General features: G+C 43.5%; 2 protein-coding genes across 2 annotated transcripts; both read left to right on the forward strand.

Annotated features, from left to right (window-relative positions):
- The first annotated feature begins 1,376 nt into the window (after positions 1-1,376).
- On the forward strand, positions 1,377-11,392 carry LOC121558324 (3-hydroxyisobutyrate dehydrogenase, mitochondrial). Its single transcript, XM_041871724.2, has 8 exons — positions 1,377-1,484; positions 4,940-5,100; positions 5,505-5,614; positions 5,814-5,935; positions 9,103-9,236; positions 9,466-9,542; positions 9,891-10,047; positions 11,214-11,392. Exons 1-8 carry the CDS (start codon positions 1,415-1,417, stop codon positions 11,382-11,384), a joined length of 1,002 nt encoding a protein of 333 aa, XP_041727658.2. The 5' UTR covers positions 1,377-1,414; the 3' UTR covers positions 11,385-11,392.
- An 8,026-nt stretch (positions 11,393-19,418) lies between these two features.
- Positions 19,419-22,021, forward strand: hoxa13b (homeobox A13b). Its single transcript, XM_041871723.2, has 2 exons — positions 19,419-20,117; positions 20,408-22,021. Exons 1-2 carry the CDS (start codon positions 19,472-19,474, stop codon positions 20,647-20,649), a joined length of 888 nt encoding a protein of 295 aa, XP_041727657.2. The 5' UTR covers positions 19,419-19,471; the 3' UTR covers positions 20,650-22,021.
- Positions 22,022-22,972: the final 951 nt, after the last annotated feature.

The following is a 22,972-nucleotide window of genomic DNA, read 5'->3' on the forward strand; positions in this document are numbered from 1 at the left end:
ATCAAAGTGGTAGATGACAATATATTTGGCCCATTGTGGGTAAAGATGGTCCACCTTTTTCAGTTTCATTAGTTCTGTATGCGGTTGATATAAAGCAAATTATAAACTGGGTGGTTCGAGCCCTGAATGCTGATTGGCTGAAAGCCGTGGTATATCAGACCTTATGCCAGGGGTATGACAAAACATGTATTTTTACTGCTCTAATGACGTTGGTAACCAGTTTATAATAAATAGCAATAAGGCACCCGCTTTGCATCGTGCATAAGAACAGCCCTTAGCCGTGGTATAATTCCTCTCATAAGATAATGTTCCATAATATAGCAAACTGTTCCAACACCAGATACTGTTCCCCCATAATATTCCGCTCCTCCAGATACTGTTCCTCCATAATATTCCGCTCCCCCAGATACTGTTCCTCCATAATATTCCGCTCCTCCAGATACTGTTCCTCCATAATATTCCGCTCCCCCAGATACTGTTCCTCCATAATATTCCGCTCCTCCAGATACTGTTCCTCCATAATATTCCGCTCCCCCAGATACTGTTCCTCCATAATATTCTGCTCCTCCAGATACTGTTCCTCCATAATATTCTGCTCCTCCAGATACTGCTCCCCCATAATATTCCGCTCCCCCAGACACTGCTCCCCCATAATATTCCGCTCCCCCAGAGACTGCTCCCCCATAATATTCCGCTCCCCCAGACACTGCTCCCCCATAATATTCCGCTCCCCCAGAGACTGCTCCCCCATAATATTCAGCTCCCCCAGATACTGTTCCTCCATAATATTCCGCTCCCCCAGATACTGTTCCCCCATAATATTCCGCTCCCCCAGAAACTGCTCCCCCATAATATTCCACTCCCCCAGAAACTGCTCCCCCATAATATTCCGCTCCCCCAGATACTGTTCCCCCATAATATTCTGCTCCCCCAGATACTGCTCCCCCATAATATTCCGCTCCCCCAGATACTGTTCCTCCATAATATACTTTTACTCGATCAGACTTGATATAGTTAGGGGGGCTTGACATATTTAGGGAAACCATGACTGCCAAAGGCTGTATGTAACATGATAGTCATATTATGATGCAGTACAGTATGCCCCTTATGCCGTTATTATATAGTTTATGTGCTGATAACGTTAGGTTTCTTTATGGTTGAGCTATTGAAAACGCGTTTCCACCGCCTGGGCAGACTATTGAATTGGTGTTATTAACTACTGATTTTGCATTTCAGCGCTTGAGGTATGAAATCAGCCATGTCCTTCAAGTTCATACAGTTCGGATATCCCGCCCCCAATGTTTCTCATTGGATATAAACCCGGGGAAACGGCTTTGCGATTGGACAGAAAACGTGTCATTTACAACCCACACAATGATGTCACGCTGAATCCGAGGTCAGAAAGCAAAGAAGCATGGCCGCTGTTTTAAGGGGGTCTCGGAACCTATGGGGAAGGAGCCTCAAACATGTTGACTTTACTTTGGGTAAGGAGTTAAAAATTATAACAAAAATATAATATCTACCATCAATGTTGAGGACCTGTTTGATGGCAATTCCCTTATATGACACGAAAGGCACCGCTGCGTGCCAAATCAACGTTGAATAAAAGTTGATTAGCATTGGCTATTGTGGCTCGCTCACTTCTGCTAACTAGCTAGTTAGTTTGCTAAAATAGCTAGTTAGCTAAAGTCATGGGACGTTGGTTGATCGAAACATTTGTTTTATTGTTTATCAGGACAACCGATAGCCACCACCAGCAAATGTTCTAATCAGAGGTGTGTATCTCGCACAAGTAACAAGTTGAGGGTCAAGTCAAAGCCCACAGCTCTTGTCAGCAATTCAGTAATTGCCAAGCGAGTTCTGTATTGAATAGGGTGATTGTTTGCACAAAGGGGTGTATGCACTCACTAACTGTAAGTCGCTCTGGATAAGAGTGTCTGCTAAATGACTAAAATGAAAAGTGTGAGGCCAGGACAGATCATTGAGATGTAGCCCAACTATAGCTAGTCTGTTCTGCTGCATGTTTGATTTACATCTCTTCTCATACCAGTGCTGTGCCCCTACTGTCCTCACTGGTAGTTCAACTCTTACCATGACAACCCCACCTACTGTCCTCACTGGTAGTTCAACTCTTACCATGACAACCCCACCTACTGTGCTCACTGGTAGTTCAACTCTTACCATGACAACCCCACCTACTGTCCTCACTGGTGGTTCAACTCTTACCATGATAACCCCACCTACTGTCCTCACTGGTAGTTCAACTCTTACCATGATAACCCCACCTACTGTCCTCACTGGTAGTTCAACTCTTACCATGATAACCCCACCTACTGTCCTCACTGGTAGTTCAACTCTTACCATGATAACCCCACCTACTGTCCTCACTGGTAGTTCAACTCTTACCATGATAACCCCACCTACTGTCCTCACTGGTAGTTCAACTCTTACCATGGTAACCCCACCTACTGTCCTCACTGGTAGTTCAACTCTTACCATGACAACCCCACCTACTGTCCTCACTGGTAGTTCAACTCTTACCATGATAACCCCACCTACTGTCCTCACTGGTAGTTCAACTCTTACCATGATAACCCCACCTACTGTCCTCACTGGTAGTTCAACTCTTACCATGATAACCCCACCTACTGTCCTCACTGGTAGTTCAACTCTTACCATGATAACCCCACCTACTGTCCTCACTGGTAGTTCAACTCTTACCATGATAACCCCACCTACTGTCCTCACTGGTAGTTCAACTCTTACCATGATAACCCCACCTACTGTCCTCACTGGTGGTTCAACTCTTACCATGGTAACCCCACCTACTGTCCTCACTGGTGGTTCAACTCTTACCATGATAACCCCACCTACTGTCCTCACTGGTGGTTCAACTCTTACCATGATAACCCCACCTACTGTCCTCACTGGTAGTTAAACTCTTACCATGATAACCCCACCTACTGTCCTCACGGTAGTTAAACTCTTACCATGATAACCCCACCTACTGTCCTCACTGGTGGTTCAACTGTTACCATGATAACCCCACCTACTGTCCTCACTGGTGGTTCAACTGTTACCAAAACCCAACCTTGTGAAAAACGTGACCTAGCTCTCAAACTCTAGGTGGCATTCTGCCTTCTCCCTACAGTTTTCAGCGGTTAGCTTCGCCCATGACTGGCTCATGTCAACTACAATCCTGACGCTGTGTTGTAACTTTTAGAAACGTCAATAATTATAGCTTGGAAAACAATAATGGCGGCTTTCGAAACACGGCCCTTACATCAGCGACAAAGATTCCTTCATATAAAAGATGCACTCACTGTAGAAATTGTGCACAGATACCCTTACACTCAGGTGTTCGGAGCATGCTAGATAGCTAATTAGCACAGGTCTGTTTTCTGTTAAAAAAGAACTGTAACATGGAGATATGTCCATGTGGGCAAGACCAACCCTAACCCTATAAAGGTGTGGATCCTTTATTTATTATTATTATTTCTCGCTGATATGAAAGGGCCTTTCAATATATGCTTCCAAAACCGTACCACAAGCGATGTGTGTTAATGTTCAGACCGAGCATCGGGGCGCTTAACAAAACTGCCCCATACAGAAGACGCCTTCTTCCAGTGACTCTTATGTGTAATGTAATGGAACTGAGTCATGATCAAGGGTTAGTGACCTTAATTGCAATGGCAGTAGGTCTAGCACACAAGACCGGGGTTGCGTCCCAATAACCTTCATTGAATTGACTGGCACTGGTACATGGAAACACCCTCTAGCCCATGCCTACACCAATCTAATGCCTTTATGTTTGTGGGAGGACACACTTCAGCAGGAAGTAGAGATTATTGAGACGCAGCCAAGGGGTCTTTCTGAGTGTGTGTGTGTGGTAGTTCCCTAATGCCTCGTTCAAATGCTAGTCGGAACTAGGAAACTCTGACATTTCCGACTTGCTGATTCGTTGAAAGTGGCACGTGTATGGCTAAAATCAGTTAGCGAGTCAGACATTTCAGAGTTTCCAAGTTCCAACTAACGCGTGAATGCGGCGTTAGTCCAACAGTGGCAGGTCACGTGTGTCTTTCCACTGAAGCCACTATGAAGATTGATTGGGAGAGCCAGCCATGTGAGAGACCTGCAGCCTGGATGCCTGCCCCACAGTGTATTTATAAGATGCCCTTTGGCCCAATACATCTCTACTTTCATCCAAAACCTTCGTTCTATCCTTCTGTTTTATAGGAAATGGTGAATGGGTTCACTACTGGCAGGTTTACTGCTTTGATATGCAATTATCGGGTTAGCATTAGCTTGACTGGAACCAGCTACATACAAGGGCTGCAGTGGGTTTTCATATCAAATGGTTTAGGATTTGCAATTAAACATGTTTCTTTATTCTCAGGACAAAATGAATGTCTGGAAGCAATGTAGAAATGTCTGGCTACCTTTCCTTGGTCCTAATTTGTTTTTATCCAGCTTGCCTCTGACATTACCCACTGGAATGTACAATACAGGTCTTGGTTAACTATTGATAGGGCTGGGTTATGTTTGGATTTCATTGAAACAGAAGTGCAAGGCCTAGATTAGAAGTGGCCTTGATGTTTCAATGGACTAGGGAGCCTTTTGACAGCATTTTGCAAGAGACTATAGTTTTTCACATTCCGGTCATTTCTTTTTGTTAGTGAAGCCTACACAGAAAAGCTGTGTTAGAGCTTTCTCAGCTTGGCTGAAAGGTTTACAAAAGGCCTAGGGTAGTCTAGCCATCTGTCAATAACACCGCTCCTTACAAGTTGTTCCTGGGGTGTATTAGGAACCAAACGGGCTGAAACTGGGAGGGACCTAGGCCTACCTGAACTTGTCCAATAAGGAACATTAGTTTTCATTGGAATGTTTTGCTACGGATTGCACCGGTTTGCACTAATGAATACACCCCTGTACCCCCCAGTCTCCAGCAGGTCCATGGCTTCTAAGACCCAGGTGGGTTTCATCGGCCTGGGGAACATGGGAAAACCAATGGCCAAGAACCTGCTGAAGCACGGATACCCCGTCATCGCCACTGACGTCTTCCCTGAGTCCTGCAAAGAACTGCAAGAGTTGGGTGCCCAGGTGGGACACAAAACTATCTTTCTTGTTTTCTAATGGCAGCGCATTGAGCGCAATGCACCGGATGATGGCATGCCATAGCGCTCTGTTTGTGATGATAGCTGGTAGGTGCTAAAAAAACACGAACAAAATACCATGACTGAAAACTCTATTGTAGATAGGTGGAACCACTTTAATTAGTGTCCAATCCAAACAAACTGAGTCCATCATAAGATTTGCCTCTCGTCATTGCCTATCTACTTCTTACTTTAATCCTGATGGTTGTGCTTGCCTGGGGTGTAGCTTATTCATTATGCACCAACAGACTAAAACAGGGAGGGACTACCTGAACTTGTCCAATAAGAAACACTCGTTTTTGAAACATTTTGCTACGGTGAGCCCTAATGAGTAAAGCCCTGTTTTGTCAGATCGTGGATAACCCTGCGGAGGTGGCAGACCAGGCAGACCGCATCGTTACCATGCTGCCCTCCAGTCCCAACGTCATCGAGGTTTACACTGGACCCAACGGTATCCTCAAGTAAGATCCCTTGCTCTCAATTACTCACTGGCTGTGTCCCAAATGGCACCATATTCCCTGTTCCCTTTGTAGTGCACTACTTTTCACCAGAGCCCTAATAAAAGCAGTCTCCAAGTCAAGTCACTTAGCCATCTGTCTTTAACAGAAACCCTTCAGACTGTTGTTTAAACTATAAGGTGGGTACTTTACTGTTCTACAGGAAGGTCAAGAAAGGCTCGCTACTCATCGACTCCAGCACCATCGACCCAGCCGTTTCCAAGGAGATGGCCGTGGCCTCGGAGAAGATGGGGGCTGTTTTTATGGACGCGCCTGTGTCAGGAGGTAAGGACTAATAGGGCTGTGTTCCAAATGTCACTAATCCCTATATAGTGCACTAGTGTTGGCCCGGGCCCATTTGGGGGGTCTCTGCTGCAATCTGAGAGGACCAGCCTTTCCACTCCTTAATTGTTGAAATGGACCAGATTTAGGAGATGGAGCTCTCTAGCGCATTTGTGGGCCGCGATGTGGATTATTTCAGAACCCAGCATCTGGAGTTTGATCCGATGACCCTTCCACCCAAACGCTCCGTTCTCAGATCCCAGCAACCTAAAAATCTCCTGCTCTCTCTCTCTTTATTTGTGCCCCTCCTCTTCTGAAAACATCTGGTTTTGAAAGTCTACTACCAGTTCATCACTCCATCTCATAGCACAACTTTACAACAATTACTAATCTTTTTACTGCAAACCATTTGACCAAGTTGTATAAAGAGAAACATCTCCATCATGATCATATGTGTACTCATGTCCGTTGCCACATGTATCTCTGTGAATTACACTGGGAGGAGGACTGCATTGTATTGCTCCTGACAACTCGGTGACTCTACCCAGGACAGCAGACTCCCATGTGGGCATAGGTTCAGGTTAAAATGGCCGACGCTGGATCATTTCCTTTCATGTCTGACAAAATGGTGTATCCATCCAGTCTCTCTGCTTCTCATGTAGATGGTTGAGCCTGGGTCATAAAGAGGAGGAGTACCTTACCTATGTGACAGCCTGGGTCATAAAGAGGAGTACCTTACCTACCTGACAGCCTGGGTCATAAAGAGGAGTAATACCTTACCTACTTGACAACCTGGGTCATAAAGAGGATGAGTACCTTACCTACTTGACAACCTGGGTCATAAAGAGGATGAGTACCTTACCTACTTGACAACATGGGTCATAAAGAGGAGGAGTACCTTACCTACTTGACAACATGGGTCATAAAGAGGAGGAGTACCTTACCTACTTGGCAACATGGGTCATAAAGAGGAGGAGTACCTTACCTACTTGACAACATGGGTTATAAAGAGGAGGAGTACCTTACCTACTTGACAACATGGGTTATAAAGAGGAGGAGTACCTTACCTTCCTGACAACCTGGGTTATAAAGAGGAGGAGTACCTTACCTACCTGACAACATGGGTCATAAAGAGCAGTAGGAGTACCTTACAGGACCTGGTCAAAAGTAGTGCACTAAATAGTGAATAGGCTGCCGTTTGGGATGCAGCCACTGTGTGGGGGGTAGGGAAGATGAGGCGAGCCGTACTGGCCTTCAGAAAGGCTCCAAGCCGTAAAACTCACTATCACAGTCTTGGGAACACACACACACACTGTCGCATACGCTACACACACTGTTTGTTTGAACTCAGCCTTTTAACTTGAGGAAAGGCACTTTCTTTGAGTTGATGTTGGCCTATTTTACGATCAGGCCCTAAAGATTAGTAATGATTTATATGCGTCTTTCCTGCGGCAGTGCTCATGGATTAAGGCTGTCCAGCTTCCCACATTGAACTTGGGTGGCTGCAGGTCACAGGGGGGTGTGTGTGTGGTTAGAGTCAAGTATTGCAGCATGTTACTACCTTGATTCTGTGCTGGAATGCCAGTGGTTGAACATGTTATCAGTGGTCAGAAAACACAAACCACTTGAGGACAGTGTGTGTGTGTGTGTGTGTAGGACAACACATGTTGCATGGCAGTAATAGAGCACAGAGGAATGAGAGGAGACTGGTGTCATTGTTACCCAGGAGATGGTACTGTAACCAAGGAGACCACACACACACACACACAAACCCAGGAGCACACATCATGTTTAACTTCCAACTCTGCTTGTTCTGAATCCAGCAAGGAGCTTTGCTGTAGCCCAATTCAGACCAATCCAGAGTACCTTCTCCAACCCAGACTTACTTGCATAGTGCTATTTTATTGTGAGAGATGGTGTATATAATCAGGATGTTCCCTGTGCTTTGAGAGACTGTAAAAAACACATTGTCCCTCTGGTTCTCTGTCTTTCATGTGTTGCCTCTTCTACCCAGAGCCCACATTGCGTCAGAGAGGTTTGGCAGCAGACACACTGTTGGAAGGAATGCCTTGTTTTCTGGAGCAATAATAGGAAATCCACAACTTGGGTTGCGTCCCCAAATGGCACCCTGTTCCCTATATAGTGCACTACTTTTGACCAGAGCCCCACGGGGCCCTAGTTAAATGTAGTTCACAATATAGGGAACAGGGTGCTATTTGGGACGCTCCCCTGCGCTGTCAGCGGTAGTCATCTTACAATAACCTAGTCCCAAATCCAGTCATTGCGAATTGTTTTCTTATAGATTTTCATTTCAATGAATGGACTTGTATGTAAAACCTTGGGAAATGTTTATCATGAAAGGCTACTGTAGTGACTGGAATGAAAACGTTTGACCACAGAACTCCTACGTAGCCACCAACAAACACATTCACTTTCACTGTAACACACGTCCTTACAGAGACTCAGTAATTGGTGTGTGTGTTGTTGGTTCCTAGGCTGTGTGAGATGGCAGAGCTGGAATCGTCACACACTCACTGCTCATTAGTATGGCAGAGAGAAAGAGAGCCTGTAACTTTGGCAACAGAAATGAAAGGGTTGTCTTTTTATGTACGCACTTTGACGATTTGCGTAGCTTGTTCAAGTTTTTAATGCGTTTGAGAAAATCTCCCCCATTTTTAAAAAATGGTTACCCCACCACATTTGGCATGGGATTTGAGACATCTCTTTCTCTCTGTGCTCTAGACAGCTTTTTGCTTCCACTTCATTTAGTCTAAATATGTTCAGCTACCTTTCACCACAACCTCACTTTTCCTTTCAGTTGAATTTATGTGGAATTACTTTCTCACCCAAACTTGGTGAGCGAAGGGTGGGTGTTGGGACAAGGGAACAAACTACTGTTTAGTAAAGTGCTTTGTAGATTTGCATCCATCTTTCCGTGATTAACTCATAACAGTTTTGAGGAGCTGAGAAGCGACAGCAGTGACTGACAGACATACTGTTCTAATGAAACCGACATGCGTGTTTTATATGCTACAAGCACGGCCCATCCCAAGGCCCGTGCGTGCGCCTGTCTGGTGTGTGTGTGTGTGTGTACAACGTTTCCACTTCACCAAAGTCTTCATCAGGTATTCTCAAGTTTAGGATGTGCATATCACCCTCCTTTTCTCCAGGTGTGGGGGCTGCCAGCTCGGGGAAGCTAACCTTCATGGTGGGGGGAGTAGAGACGGAGTTTACTGCAGCCCAGGAGCTGCTCACCTGTATGGGAGCCAACGTGGTGTACTGTGGGGCCGTCGGCACTGGACAGGTAGGCATTAACATTTACAAGAGTTACGTCTCAAATGGTACCCTATTCCCTATATGGTGCACTACTTTTTGACCAAAGGCCCTGGTCAAAAGTAAAACACTTTAGGGAATAGGGTACCATTTGAGACGCACAGCGCACACAATACATTCATACTAGGGGCATTATGGGTGGATTATTACAAAACGACGTGTGACTGCGTAGGATGTAACCAAGGGCCTGTTTCTTACAGGCTGCCAAAATCTGCAACAATATGCTGCTGGCGATAGGCATGATCGGAACCTCTGAGACCATGAACCTTGGCATCAGGTTGAGTATTGCCAATACGATCTCTGCTGTAAATGTATCTCCGACAAAATATGTTGTGTTGCACTTAACGCTTGTTGAACTAGAACCATGCCGTGAGAATTGTACATATCTGTAACACTACACTCTTAAAGTAACTATGCAATGGAAAATCTCCTTTTTAAAAGCACATACTCTATCAACTGATGTCTACATGTTGTAAATGACTCGTCCTTTACTTGTAGTTGTGGTTAAACCAGCAATCAGAGAAATGACACACGGTAAACAGTAACCCACGTTAAACTTGTAACCGAAACTAATGGTAAAAAAATGCTTGTGATTTCCTGAATCTGTCCGTCTGGCCCCTGACAGACTAGGTCTTGACCCTAAGCTACTGGCTAAGATCCTGAACATGAGTTCAGGCCGCTGCTGGTCCAGTGACACCTACAACCCTGTACCTGGTGTCATGGAGGGAGTCCCCTCTGGAAACAACTACCAGGGAGGCTTTGGGACCCAACTCATGGCCAAGGTGGGTCTCTCCCTCACTCTTGTTTACTCCATCTCTCTCCATCTCTCTCTGTTTACTCCATCTCTCTCTGTTTCTCTCTCTCTCTCCATCTCTCTCTGTTTCTCTCTCTCTCTCCATCTCTCTCTGTTTACTCCATCTCTCTCCATCTCTCTCTGTTTACTCCATCTCTCTCCACCTCTCTCTGTTTACTCCATCTCTCTCCACCTCTCTCTGTTTACTCCATCTCTCTCCATCTCTCTCTGTTTACTCCATCTCTCTCCATCTCTCTCTGTTTACTCCATCTCTCTCCATCTCTCTCTGTTTACTCCATCTCTCTCCATCTCTCTCTGTTTACTCCATCTCTCTCCACCTCTCTCTGTTTACTCCATCTCTCTCCACCTCTCTCTGTTTACTCCATCTCTCTCCACCTCTCTCTGTTTACTCCATCTCTCTCCATCTCTCTCTGTTTACTCCATCTCTCTCCATCTCTCTCTGTTTACTCCATCTCTCTCCATCTCTCTCTGTTTCTCTCTCTCTCTCTGTTTACTCCATCTCTCTCCATCTCTCTCTGTTTACTCCATCTCTCTCCATCTCTCTCTGTTTACTCCATCTCTCTCCACCTCTCTCTGTTTACTCCATCTCTCTCCACCTCTCTCTGTTTACTCCATCTCTCTCCATCTCTCTCTGTTTACTCCATCTCTCTCCACCTCTCTCTGTTTACTCCATCTCTCTCCATCTCTCTCTGTTTACTCCATCTCTCTCCATCTCTCTCTGTTTACTCCATCTCTCTCCATCTCTCTCTGTTTACTCCATCTCTCTCCATCTCTCTCTGTTTACTCCATCTCTCTCCATCTCTCTCTGTTTACTCCATCTCTCTCCATCTCTCTCTGTTTACTCCATCTCTCTCCATCTCTCTCTGTTTACTCCATCTCTCTCCATCTCTCTCTGTTTCTCTCTCTCTCTCCATTGGAAGACGTTTAGTACACAAATGTTTGTGAGTGACACAGCAGATGATTCTTCAGGGGCTCTTTAATTTCCTGTGACTTTATTTTAGTTAATTTCTCTGTCAATAATAGTATTAATAACTTTACATGTAATGTGAAAGAGGTGTGCCTTTGACATGTTTAACTGTGCTGTGTACAACAAGCGGTGATGGCAGAGCACTAATGAGTGTTTCTCCTCTTAAGGACCTGGGGCTAGCCCAGGCCACAGCCACCAACACCAAGACCCCTGTCCCTCTGGGCTCCCTGGCCCACCAGATCTACCGCATGATGTGTGCTCGGGGCTACGCCGGCAAAGACTTCTCCTCCGTCTTCCAGTTCCTGCAGGAGGATGAGAATAAGGAGGAAGGCCAATAGGGGTGGGGAACACCACCCCACCTCTGCCCCATCCATAGCCTTACCAGGGTCTGTTCCATACAAGACTACTACCATGTAGTTGGGGTGCGTCGGTTTGCCCCCCTCTCCCCAGGACTTGTCAAGACGTGTGTATTGGGTCAAAGCCAAGAGAGCGAGCCGTGATGTGACAGATCATCTTAACAGAGTACTATACTACACTATGTCTCTAAGATGGGGGTCATGTGACCTGTGTGTGTGATCCTGCGTTTTGTTAAAGTAGCACTCCTTTAATGTTTTAGATCGCTAGGCTAGAAGACAGTGGATGTTTGAGGTGTGGGGAGGTTCTCCAAAGTCACTGTCGCTAACCACTACCGCTATCACCATGACTATATCGGTGCTACCCTAACACACGTCGCCATTGAAAGCCACCCAGGCGTTGTCAAGGAAATGACCCAAGTTAGACTTGTTAACGACCACACTCACTCGTCAACAATAGACCACTGAGACTTCAGATGATTCTTAGTTCTAGTCACCACTCACTCACTGCAACTTCACGTGTATTGATCCTGATCATTGATTTGTTTGAGTTGTTTTTCACTTCCTGTTGTGGAGGGATAGAATGTTCCTGTCTTATTTGTATGTGTTTTAATGTTTAATAAAAGGTGAGAGATTGTAGGAGTGTTTTTTTCCATCCAGTGATATGTCAATCATTGCTAGTGATTATTGGATTGCTTTTTGACCCACTGCCCTAAACCCTCGCACAGCTGTACAGTCTGTTTTGAAGGAGGAGATGTACTGTGTCCGTACAGTCTGTTTTGAAGGAGGAGATGTACTGTGTCCGTACAGTCTGTTTTGAAGGAGGAGATGTGCTGTGTCTGTACTGTGTTTGCAGGAGGAAGAAGAGGTGCCTGATGATGAGACTGATCCAGATGATTAGATCATTCTTATTTTATTAAGCGCCTCGTTAGAGAGGGTAAGCGCACTTTAAAGTTTTGCATCACAGTACAAATATGTATTCTAGTAAAGGAATGGTGAAAAGAGATGTCTGAGGTGTTGCATTATTAAGCCAGCCCACATACTGTCCTTCATGTCTGTAATAATATGCCATTTAGCAGACGCTTTTATCCAAAGCGACTTACAGTCATGCGTGCATACATTATTTTTTTTTTGTGTATGGGTGGTCCCGGGGATCGAACCCACTACCTTGGCGTTACAAGCGCCGTGCTCTACCAGCTGAGCTACAGAGAACCACTGTAGGTTACTGCTTTTATTTTGGGAAATAAGAACTGGGGTGTATTCACTAGGTACCAAACAGAAACAAATGGCTGAAACGGGGAGGAAATAACCTGAACTTGTCCAATAAGAAACGCATGTTTTTGTTTGCGAAATGTTTTGCTACATTGCGCACTAATTAATACACCCGGCCCTGATTTAACGTAAGCGCTCATGAATTCTGCATACACGGGAAGTGTGGCTGGCTGCTACAGTATAGCTGCTTCCTATTGGTCAAGCAAAATGAACAATGCAGTGTGCTGTACATGCAGAGGAGAAGATGGCCAAAGACTGCCAGAAGTGGAGCGACTCTGTTGCTGCCCTATGCGACCAGCCAGCCGGACGGGGAGGAGTGAGCCAGCGTGCACGTGACTGGGTGAATGTGGTTGTGTAGTAAGCCTATAGAATTCAATAGGGGTTCTTATACACAGAGTATACCAAACATTAGGAATACTGAGTTGCCCTCAGAACAGCCTCAATTCGTCGGGCCATGGACTCTACAAGGTGTCGAAAGTGTTCCACAGGGATGCTGGCCCATGTTGACTCCAATGCTTCCCACAGTTGTGTCAAGTTGCCTGGATGTCCTTTGGACCATTCTTGATACACACTGGAAAATTTAGTGTGAAAAACCCAGCAGCGTTGCAGTTCTTGACACAAACCGGTGCACCTGGCACCTACTACCATACCCCGTTCAAAGGCACTTAAATATTTTGTCTTGCCAATTCACCCTGAATGGCACATATACACAATCCATGTCTCAATTGTCTCAAGGCTTAAAAATCCCTTTAACCTGTCTCCTCCCCTTCATCTACACTGATTTGAAGTGCATTTAACAAGTGGCATCAATAAGGGGTCATAGCTTTCACTTGGATTCACCTGGTCAGTCTGTCATGGAAAGAGCAGGTGTTCTTAATATTTTGTCCACTCAGTGTATATGATGCATTGGAGTTTGCCAATATGAGGTGGGAGAGGCCTTCCAAAGTGTGTCAGGAAAAACAGAAAACTTGTAGAAGCAAGAAAGGAAGTGCTTCCAGGATACACCAGCAGCACTTTGTAGATTGAAGGGGCTCTTTAGTTAAGGGGTGAAATGGTCATCAAGAATCAAAGAGGTCCTTGTTTTCTGATGGAAATAGAAAACGGTTGTATTCTCTTTCCTTCCCTTGATCTCTCGCTCTCTCGCTCGCCCAAGACAAAGAAGAGAGCGGCATGTTTCTGATCTAGTTTTTCCAAGAGAGACACTGAGAGGCCAGGATGCCATAGGTCACACGATCACAAGGCTAGCCCATAAAAAGTCCATTAAGCACTGGAGACTAAGTGCAGTGTTATCTGCTTGCCAGCTATTACAAACAGAGCACCACTTTGGTCCTATATCCTATAGAGCAGAGCAACCAGGCCAGGCAGGCCAAAGTGAAAGGTTTCCCTGGGTGTCTCTGAGTTAGCTAGAGAGCCTGGGAGTTCTACACAGAGTGTGCGTTCCAAATGGCACCATATTCCCTATATCGTGCACTACTTGTGCCAGAGCACTATGGGCCCTAGTCACAAGTAGTGCACTTTGTAGGAATCGGGTCCAATCTGAGATGAAACCACTGTCGCAGGAAGAGGCAGAGCAAAGGGAGATGCTGTTGCTGGTTGTTTAGCTTGGGTTGGGGAGGGGGGCGGGATCACTGATACATGTTGTGGACTTGACTCTTATTTTTTTTTAGGCACAATGGTGATAAAGCACCGTTGTGCCTCAATCAATCTACTGTGACTATAAATGCAGTGCAGTTAGCGAAAGGATCATTGAAATGGTGTGATCTTGAATAGGAGTGTGCCCTCTTCCACCTCTGCAGGTTGTAGCCTCCCGACCAGCAGCCAACTGCACTGACACCTCTTCCACCTCTGCAGGTTGTAGCCTCCCGACCAGCAGCCAACTGCACTGACACCTCTTCCACCTCTGCAGGTTGTAGCCTACCGACCAGCAGCCAACTGCACTGACACCTCTTCCACCTCTGCAGGTTGTAGCCTCCCGACCAGCAGCCAACTGCACTGACACCTCTTCCACCTCTGCAGGTTGTAGCCTCCCGACCAGCAGCCAACTGCACTGACAGAAGTGAGTAAGGAACTGTGTACTGTTCAAAGTGCACAATATATTCCGAAGTTAGTGCTTTTCTGTTCAAATTTTATGGAGCCGACTGACAATTATGGAAATTAAGTATTTTGCTCATAAGTGTTAGACATAAAGGGAATTATTTACCAGGTTTGGCTCCACAAAAAATGCATGACTATTTTCTATATGTGTGTTGCTATTAGTGAATTAAATCCCCATGCCAGCACACATTCTGACTAGCAGGGATCAATAATGGCTGTCCACTCACTGAAAAGTACAGTTTATTACATACGCTATTTATAATTTATAAACTAAGCAGGTGATCCAGTGTTTGTAAAAACGAAATAGGCTACAAGATTATATTGTGATATTACCTTCCTTTCTAGAGATTTCGTTCAAAGGAATAAAACAATATTGCATTTTTCTATATAATCATTCACTCATTCTCGTATAAGTTGGCGTAGGGTGTATCTACACGTAGTTGTATTGTATTATCTAAAGAGCTACACACACTAGTCAGTTAGCAGAAGTCTGTATGTTTTCATGGAATTAATTCAACAACGCTCATCCGGCAGGACGCGTCATTCGCTGATTTTTACTTCTACGCCAACATTAATGTCAATTTGGACGTCAAATATAATAATAATTATGATGAAATGATGAATGGTTTAATAATAAGTTAATAGTTATGTTATTAGTTTAATAATTGTATTTATTCAATTTCGCATAGGACATCGCTGTTTGTTATTCACATTTGTGTTAGGCCAAACTAAAAATATTTTAGGAAAATGTTGTATCGCCTAGTATTTCTGAACTGTTTCTATTTCAAAATGTACCCTTAACGAACATTTAATTTCTATAACATCTGAAGGGTCATACTCAGACGAATGTTATAGCTAGTAGGCTATAGGCCAATTAACATCTAAATAGTTGGTTGCTGCAATTAAGCGAAGTCCTTAATGAGCCACGGCCAAATAATAAACAATACAATCATATTTAAGAAATGCAGTTCAAACCGGTTTATTGGATTAGAACAAAATGTGTACATTACCATCTACACAGGCCACTTAGCTACAAATTTGAGTCACATTCAAACTCAGTTCTTAAGTAGACCATCAATTTATAAAAAACTATACTTTAGAATGACAATATGCATAGGATTAGACTGATTCGGCGTTGTTTTATACGACTATATCATTCGCAAAACAGTATTTCAAGGCCTACTATATATTCCTCATGGCTTGTGTTAGTGTCGGCTTGGATGAATGGGATTACCCGGCCGATATACAAAGACAAAAATGTGTTTGTTGGCATAGCATTAAGGAGATAGATTGGGGGTAAGGCCCTGGGACAGACTAGCATCCTGTTCAGGGGGGTGATTGCCCATTTTAATTATTAAAAGGTCTTAATTGACTTCTACCATCATGTGAGCCTATGTGTTTTATTTTGTGAAACGAAAAATACACCTATGAAGGCCTACTGAAGATACACAGACACGCATACACACACATGATAACACACGCACTATACACACACGAACACATGAATTTTGTGTTGTAGATATGTGGTATTAGATACTTGCACATTGTTGATTTTCTGTCGAATTTCTATAAAGTGCATAGCCTACCGCATTAAAATATGACGTTAAAATAACCCTTTCAATATTTTAGCGGGTCAAAGGTGTCTTTGAAAATTACTTGAGCGTCGATTACTATGTCCTCTAGATCTATCAACCTTTTGATGAACGAATTTACGCAAGGACCCTGATATGATTTGCTAAAACTATAGGCCCAATGTATAGCCTCTTTCTACAGTGTGCGCTATGCCCACGCTGATTCAGGGCCCACAGCCAATGTGTGGCTATGGCACCGCAAGCCATATTTATCTAGGAAGAGCCTGAGTGTGTGTCCATCATGCCAGATAGGAGTATAGGTTAGATCCCTTCCTTTCCCTCACCGGCCCACTCCACCACTGCACTGGGGGTCTGGTCATATTCGATGTTGGTAGTAGCATCGCGTCATTATTTTATTTATGACTAGCTACATGACGCTTTTTCAATGACTGTGGTAGGGCCGCTAATGTCTCTACTGCGACCATTGAATGATCTCAAAGCCGCATGAATATAGGCATAAATAACATAGGCCTAACATATGGTTTAACATGACAGCCCAGCCTCATTGAACTCGGCTCTATTCGCAGAGAAGAGAAGGGAAGGAGTTCTGACTGAGTTTAGCAGACATGGCGATGGCTGTGATATTTCCTGCCCACTCGGTTGGATGGCAATTCGCCCAAGGCTTGGAATGAAACACCATTAATAGTATAGCAGTAGGTCTAAAGCGGAGGCCTATCCCTCATACCCTCCAAAAGAACTTGGTAACAGCATCGACCGAAACCGTGGAACCAGATTTCAATTGATATGTCCAATTGCTACAATCGGTGGTCGAAAATAAAAACTTTTTTGGCGGCAGTTTTGCAGGATATTGTATATTCGGGTCATGAGTCTTGTAGATCTACTATATGTCTACTTTTGGATCTCAAACATATAGGGACAGGCTATATATTGGGAACGGTGTATCAGGGAAAACACGGGCAGTTCAATAGCTATGAAGAATACAGGTTAAGACATTTTAGGGCAGTGTCACAACCAAATCCTAATTGTCTCCTGCAAATACCTTAACCATAAAAGGCACCTTCTCGGCCTATTGTCTTGGTGCTGGTGCTTGTAAAATGTCGAATACATTGTTATTCAATTATTCCAACCAACTACATCTAATGGAAGAAATGCCGTACAATTTGTTCATTCGTTCTCTCTCACAGACAAAGCCAGTGGCGATGTTGTAACCTGTAGCCTTTTGCTAATTCTAACTTAAAATAAGATATAGTCTAGCTTCATTTTTTCTTTTTCTTTTAGACCCAAGTTCCACATTTTATATTTGTGCACAAGTAAAAATGCAATTTCACAAACAGTTACATTGTCATTGATTCGAATTGATTAGCTCAATTTGTTCATCTAGTAGCCTGTAGCCTAACTGAGATAGCCTGTTATTACCACGTGCATAACAAATCATGAGAGAGCAGAATGTTTCTCTCGTTCCTAATGAGCTGAAAAGCTGGTGCAGTTTAACTTCTCTTTGAAACCACAGTTTCCTATTGTCCGCTAATGTTTTACGTGTCTGAAATGCGAATAGAATAGGTTTAGGCCTGGCAAACTAGGAACTATGTCTTTAACCCTGGAGAAATGCCACGTCGGTAAACACGAAAACCGGTCGGATGCCCTTACATTTTTATGTTCAGCATGTTTCTACAATTACATAATTTCCTCACTACTTTGCCAAAAGCTCACATGGACAAATGAATACATATTCTTCCCCCCCAAGTCACTAAGAAATGCTACAGGCTATATTGAATAAGCGCAGAGGTTTCTTTAAACATCGTCAAACGATCACCAAAGTGTATTTTCAACAATGTACTTGGGGTTGTTTTTCTCACCTTTCCTGAAGGAATTCAAGCCATACGGTCAGTGGTTGAATGACAACAACATCTCTGGCTAGACGGACTGCAACTAACTTTCAACTTGACCTTGTCCTTGGCCTCCAGCAGTCTAACCCATATATGTAAAAGACCTCGCTGCCCAATAGTGTGCTAGCTGCTTTCTGTGGGTAGGTTATAAACATTTAAGCCTATAAGAGACTGAACAGCAGATAGTATAAAAATGTATGCACTCACTAACTGTAAGTCGCTCTGGATAAGAGCGTCTGCTAAATTACTAAAATGTAAACTGTAAATAGAATAGCAGTGTGTTTCATGCCGTGGCATGCATGGTTTACTTTTCAGTGAATTTTATGCACAGACTATTCATGATTTCCTTTACAGATTGCATGACTGAAATTTCTCCACCAAAGCATTTTAATGTAGTTTCACCTTCCTTGATAGTTTCCTATTAGCCCAAAACAAAATGTAGGATACTTCGTGTATAATTAAAATGTGGGATAAAAACGTATCGAACAAAAACATGGATTGGTGTATTTTGCAGCACGTTGTTTCCAAGCTCTGCGCATTCTGGTCTTTTCCAGACTCACACGGTGTAGTAAAAAAAAGAATATTAATTAATTAATTTGATTTGAATCAACCCATTGAACATATTTCGTACAAACTGCCTTGTTTAATGTTATTTATTTAACCTTTATTTAACTAGGCAAGTCAGTTAAGAGCAAATTCTTATTTACAATGACGGCCTTGGCCATATAACTGTTGATAAATTGAAATGCGGAATGGTTGCATGCATAAATCTGCGTCCACCGCCTCTCCATTCTACTGTTTTTATCAGCATTTTGACAAACAGGATTTTAACGTGTCAGTCTCCATCCATGTGATGTTTCCTCAGCAAAATTCTAGGCTATAAACCAAGAATGACATCAGACAGATTCCAATGAAGAATGAACCACAACTATGGTTACCTGTATGATATCTCGAAACTACTCATCTTGTTTAAAAAATGTAGTCATTTTCCTCCTAAATGCTATATTGTTTTAGCGTATAAACATTTTGGGCATGGATCTGCATTATCTGCAGTCTAGACGTTTATCATCTCCTTTGCATATCACGTGCCTGGCTTTGCCCAATAACCTTGCGATCTTTAGGTCTACACAGGCGCGTGGGTATCAGTTACTCTCCCAGATTCCATATCTCTTTTTTCAGTCGTGGGGATTTTTTAAAAAGAGCTGGTTGTCTCGATGTAGGGCATGCTATGACAGCGTCATTACTTCTCCATTCGCGCTGGATTGACCCGGTCATGTTCCTGTATGATAACGGTTTGGATGAGATAAACAAAAACATGGAGGGGTTTGCAGGAGGCAATTTTGCAGCAAATCAGTGCAGGAATTTGTTGGCGCATCCGACGTCCCTGGCTCCAAGCACTACCTACACGTCGAGCGAGGTGCCAGTATCTGGCATGGGCGAAGCTGTCAAACAATGCAGCCCTTGTTCCGCAGCTCAAAGTTCCTCAAATGCGTCCTTGCCTTATGGATATTTTGGCAGCAGCTACTACCCGTGTAGGATGTCACACGGCAGCGTGAAGTCCTGCGCGCAGCCCTCCTCTGACTATGGGGACAAATACATGGACACATCCGTTTCAGGAGAGGAGTTCCCAGGGTCCAGGGCGAAGGAATTCGCTTTCTACCAAGGCTATTCATCCAGCCCTTACCAACCTGTCTCCAGCTATCTGGAAGTCCCGGTGGTACCCACCCTCAGCGGACCCACCGAGCCCAGGCATGAGCCTCTTCTGCCGGTGGAGCCTTATCAGCCATGGGCTATCACCAACGGATGGAATGGTCAGGTTTACTGCGCTAAGGACCAGCCACAGTCAAACCATCTATGGAAATCGTCCATTCAAGGTATGGGCTTACGGCTATACATTCTTAAATGTTTTCACAAGCTTATGCATTATTTGTATTGCAACATTATAAACCTCACAGTTTAAAAAAAATCAAAAGTAGAAACACCATCATTCGTCCTGCTTTGTTTTTCCTTTTACAATTAGCATATTAATCATTCGTTTGAAGAAATCATCATCCATCTTGTCACCGTAATGTGAATTGTGGATAGGCACGACAGACCCAGTCGTTATTGGAAACTATACTACGTTTGTAGGCTAATTAAGCACGTGTTTATGCTCTTCACACAGACACTGTATCTGGAGGGGATGGCAGCACTATTCGACGTGGGAGGAAGAAGCGCGTGCCATACACCAAGATACAGCTGAAAGAACTGGAGAGGGAGTATGCCGCCAATAAATTTATCACAAAGGACAAACGACGAAGGATATCTGATCAGTCAAACCTGACAGAGCGACAAGTGACTATCTGGTTTCAGAACAGGCGAGTAAAAGAGAAGAAGGTCGTCAACAAATTTAAGAGTCCCAGTTAGCTGTATGTGGAACTACTGAAACAAAAAGACCAAAAAAAGAAGAGACTTGATGGGTGTTCAATGAAAATGAACTATATTATAATTTATTACACAATATAAGGCGTCTCCTCGGCCGCCATGGGTTGGCTCTGGTTTCGGAGGTCCACTTGGCAGTAGTTTTTTTCTTTTTGGTCGTAATTAATTGAAACCATTCGGTGTCCTGTGTTTGAAGGAAATGGGGAAATAACTTCCTCCTTGTTTATATATTCTGTCTCATACTCTTTTCGACGGACATATAGCTTTTATCATTTTCTACAATCTGTTCCCAATACTCTACATAACTCATAGCCAAAAAATATGAAATCTCAAGTCAGAAGAACATAGCCTCCTGTAATTGGAAACGTAAAAACTAAAATAAGCGTGGGACAATTCCATTTTAGCTCCATCAGAGTAAGAATTAATGAGACAAAAAATAGCGCATAATTTATATTGACGGTTTGAGATTATTTGTTGAATTTGAATATAGATTCCCTGAATTTATTGATATTGAAATGTTGGCGAGAGCGCTAATGCGCAACCCGCAAATCCTGTAGGCCTGCGAATATTATTTTAAAAGCTGAAACATTTCTCATCACAAAATGGTTGAGCTATTAATTAGTAAATTGCTTTACATTTACCCTATGCATTCTGTGAATATTCGGTTAATTATAAACGATTCGATTTTTTATTCTGTCTGAGTAGGCTATGTCTTTTCCCATACAATAATTATCATCTTAACTCTCTGTTTTATGCACCAATTATCTGCGCAGCCATCATCGTTTGAAAATGAAAATGCTGTATTTCGTTTTCTATCATAACAAATGTAAATACATCGTATCTGATTGCAATTAATGAACAGTTACATTTAAAGTTCCCCTGTTTTTGACTGCAAACATATAGCCAATAAGCTATTCCCAATAAAAGTTGGAGAAACCCCATTACCTTGTAGCCTAATGTTCATATTTTTTCTCAGACAAATGAAAAGTCAGACTTTACAAACGAGCATTGCTTTGTAAGAATGTTTATCTCGGGGTTAGTTTCTTAGTTTTTTATTTTTCTTGAATTTAGGTAGGATACAAGCCTATTAGACCTATGATTAGCGTTGATAAAACGAGTCAAACATACATAGCTTTCCTTTTTGTCATTTAATGTTGTAGAGGCCTGCAACATTGAGCCATTATAATACCAGTAGGCTACTGTAGGAGAAATCCCTTACTGATGATGACGAGATGGCAATGTTGCCATCTGCTGCCGGATCTGCGTCATTGCATTTGATGAGTTCAGGTCTAGGCCTGACCATTGCCAAACTGAACAAAAATATAAACGCAACATGTAAAGTGTCGGTCCCATGTTTCATGAGCTGAAATAAAATATCTCAGAAATGTTCCATACACACAAAAAGCTGATTTCTTTCTAATTTTGTGCACAAATTTGTTTACATCCTTGTTGTGAGCATTTCTCCTTTGCAAAGATAACATTTTACATTTTAGTCATTTAGCAGACGCTCTTATCCAGAGCGACTTACAGTTAGTGAGTGCATACATTTTTCATACTGGCCCCCCCTGACAGGTGGTGGATTAAAGCTGATTAAATATGATCATTACACAGGTGCACCTTGTGCTGGGGACAATAAAAGGCTACTCTAAAATGTGCAGTTTTGTCACACAATGCCACAGATGTCTCAAGTTTTGAGGGAGAGTGCAATTGGCATGCTGACTGCAGGAATGTCCACCAGAACTGTTGACAGAGAATTGAATGTTAATTGATCTACCATAAGTCGTTTTAGAGAATTTAGCAGTACATCCAACTGGTCTGGCAACTGCAGACCACGTGTAACCACGCCATCCCAGGACCTCCACATCCCAGGACCTCCACATCCGGCTTCTTCACCAGCCGGATCGTTTGAGACCAGCCACCCAGACAGCTGATGAAACTGGGGAGTATTTCTGTCTGTAATAAAGCCCTTTTGTGGGGAAACACTAATTCTGATTGGCTGGGCCTGGCTCCCCAGTGGGTGGGCCTATGCCCTCCCAGGCCCACCCATGGCTGTCCCCCTGCCCAGTCATGTGAAATCCATAGATTAGGGCCTAATTTATTTATTTAAATTTACTGATTTCGTTACATGAACTGTAACTCAGTAAAATTGTTGATGTTGCTGCATGTTGCGTTTATATTTTTGTTCCTTATATTTTGATATATGGCTCTGACCATGGCTTAACCCATGCAGGTGAAAAACATGGAATGATACTTATCCAAGATTCCTTCATGTGAGCAATGTTGCCGAATGGAAACGATTCAGTATTGA

Source organism: Coregonus clupeaformis, unplaced genomic scaffold, assembly GCF_020615455.1.
Source record: "Coregonus clupeaformis isolate EN_2021a unplaced genomic scaffold, ASM2061545v1 scaf1582, whole genome shotgun sequence".
Lineage (NCBI taxonomy): Eukaryota > Metazoa > Chordata > Actinopteri > Salmoniformes > Salmonidae > Coregonus > Coregonus clupeaformis.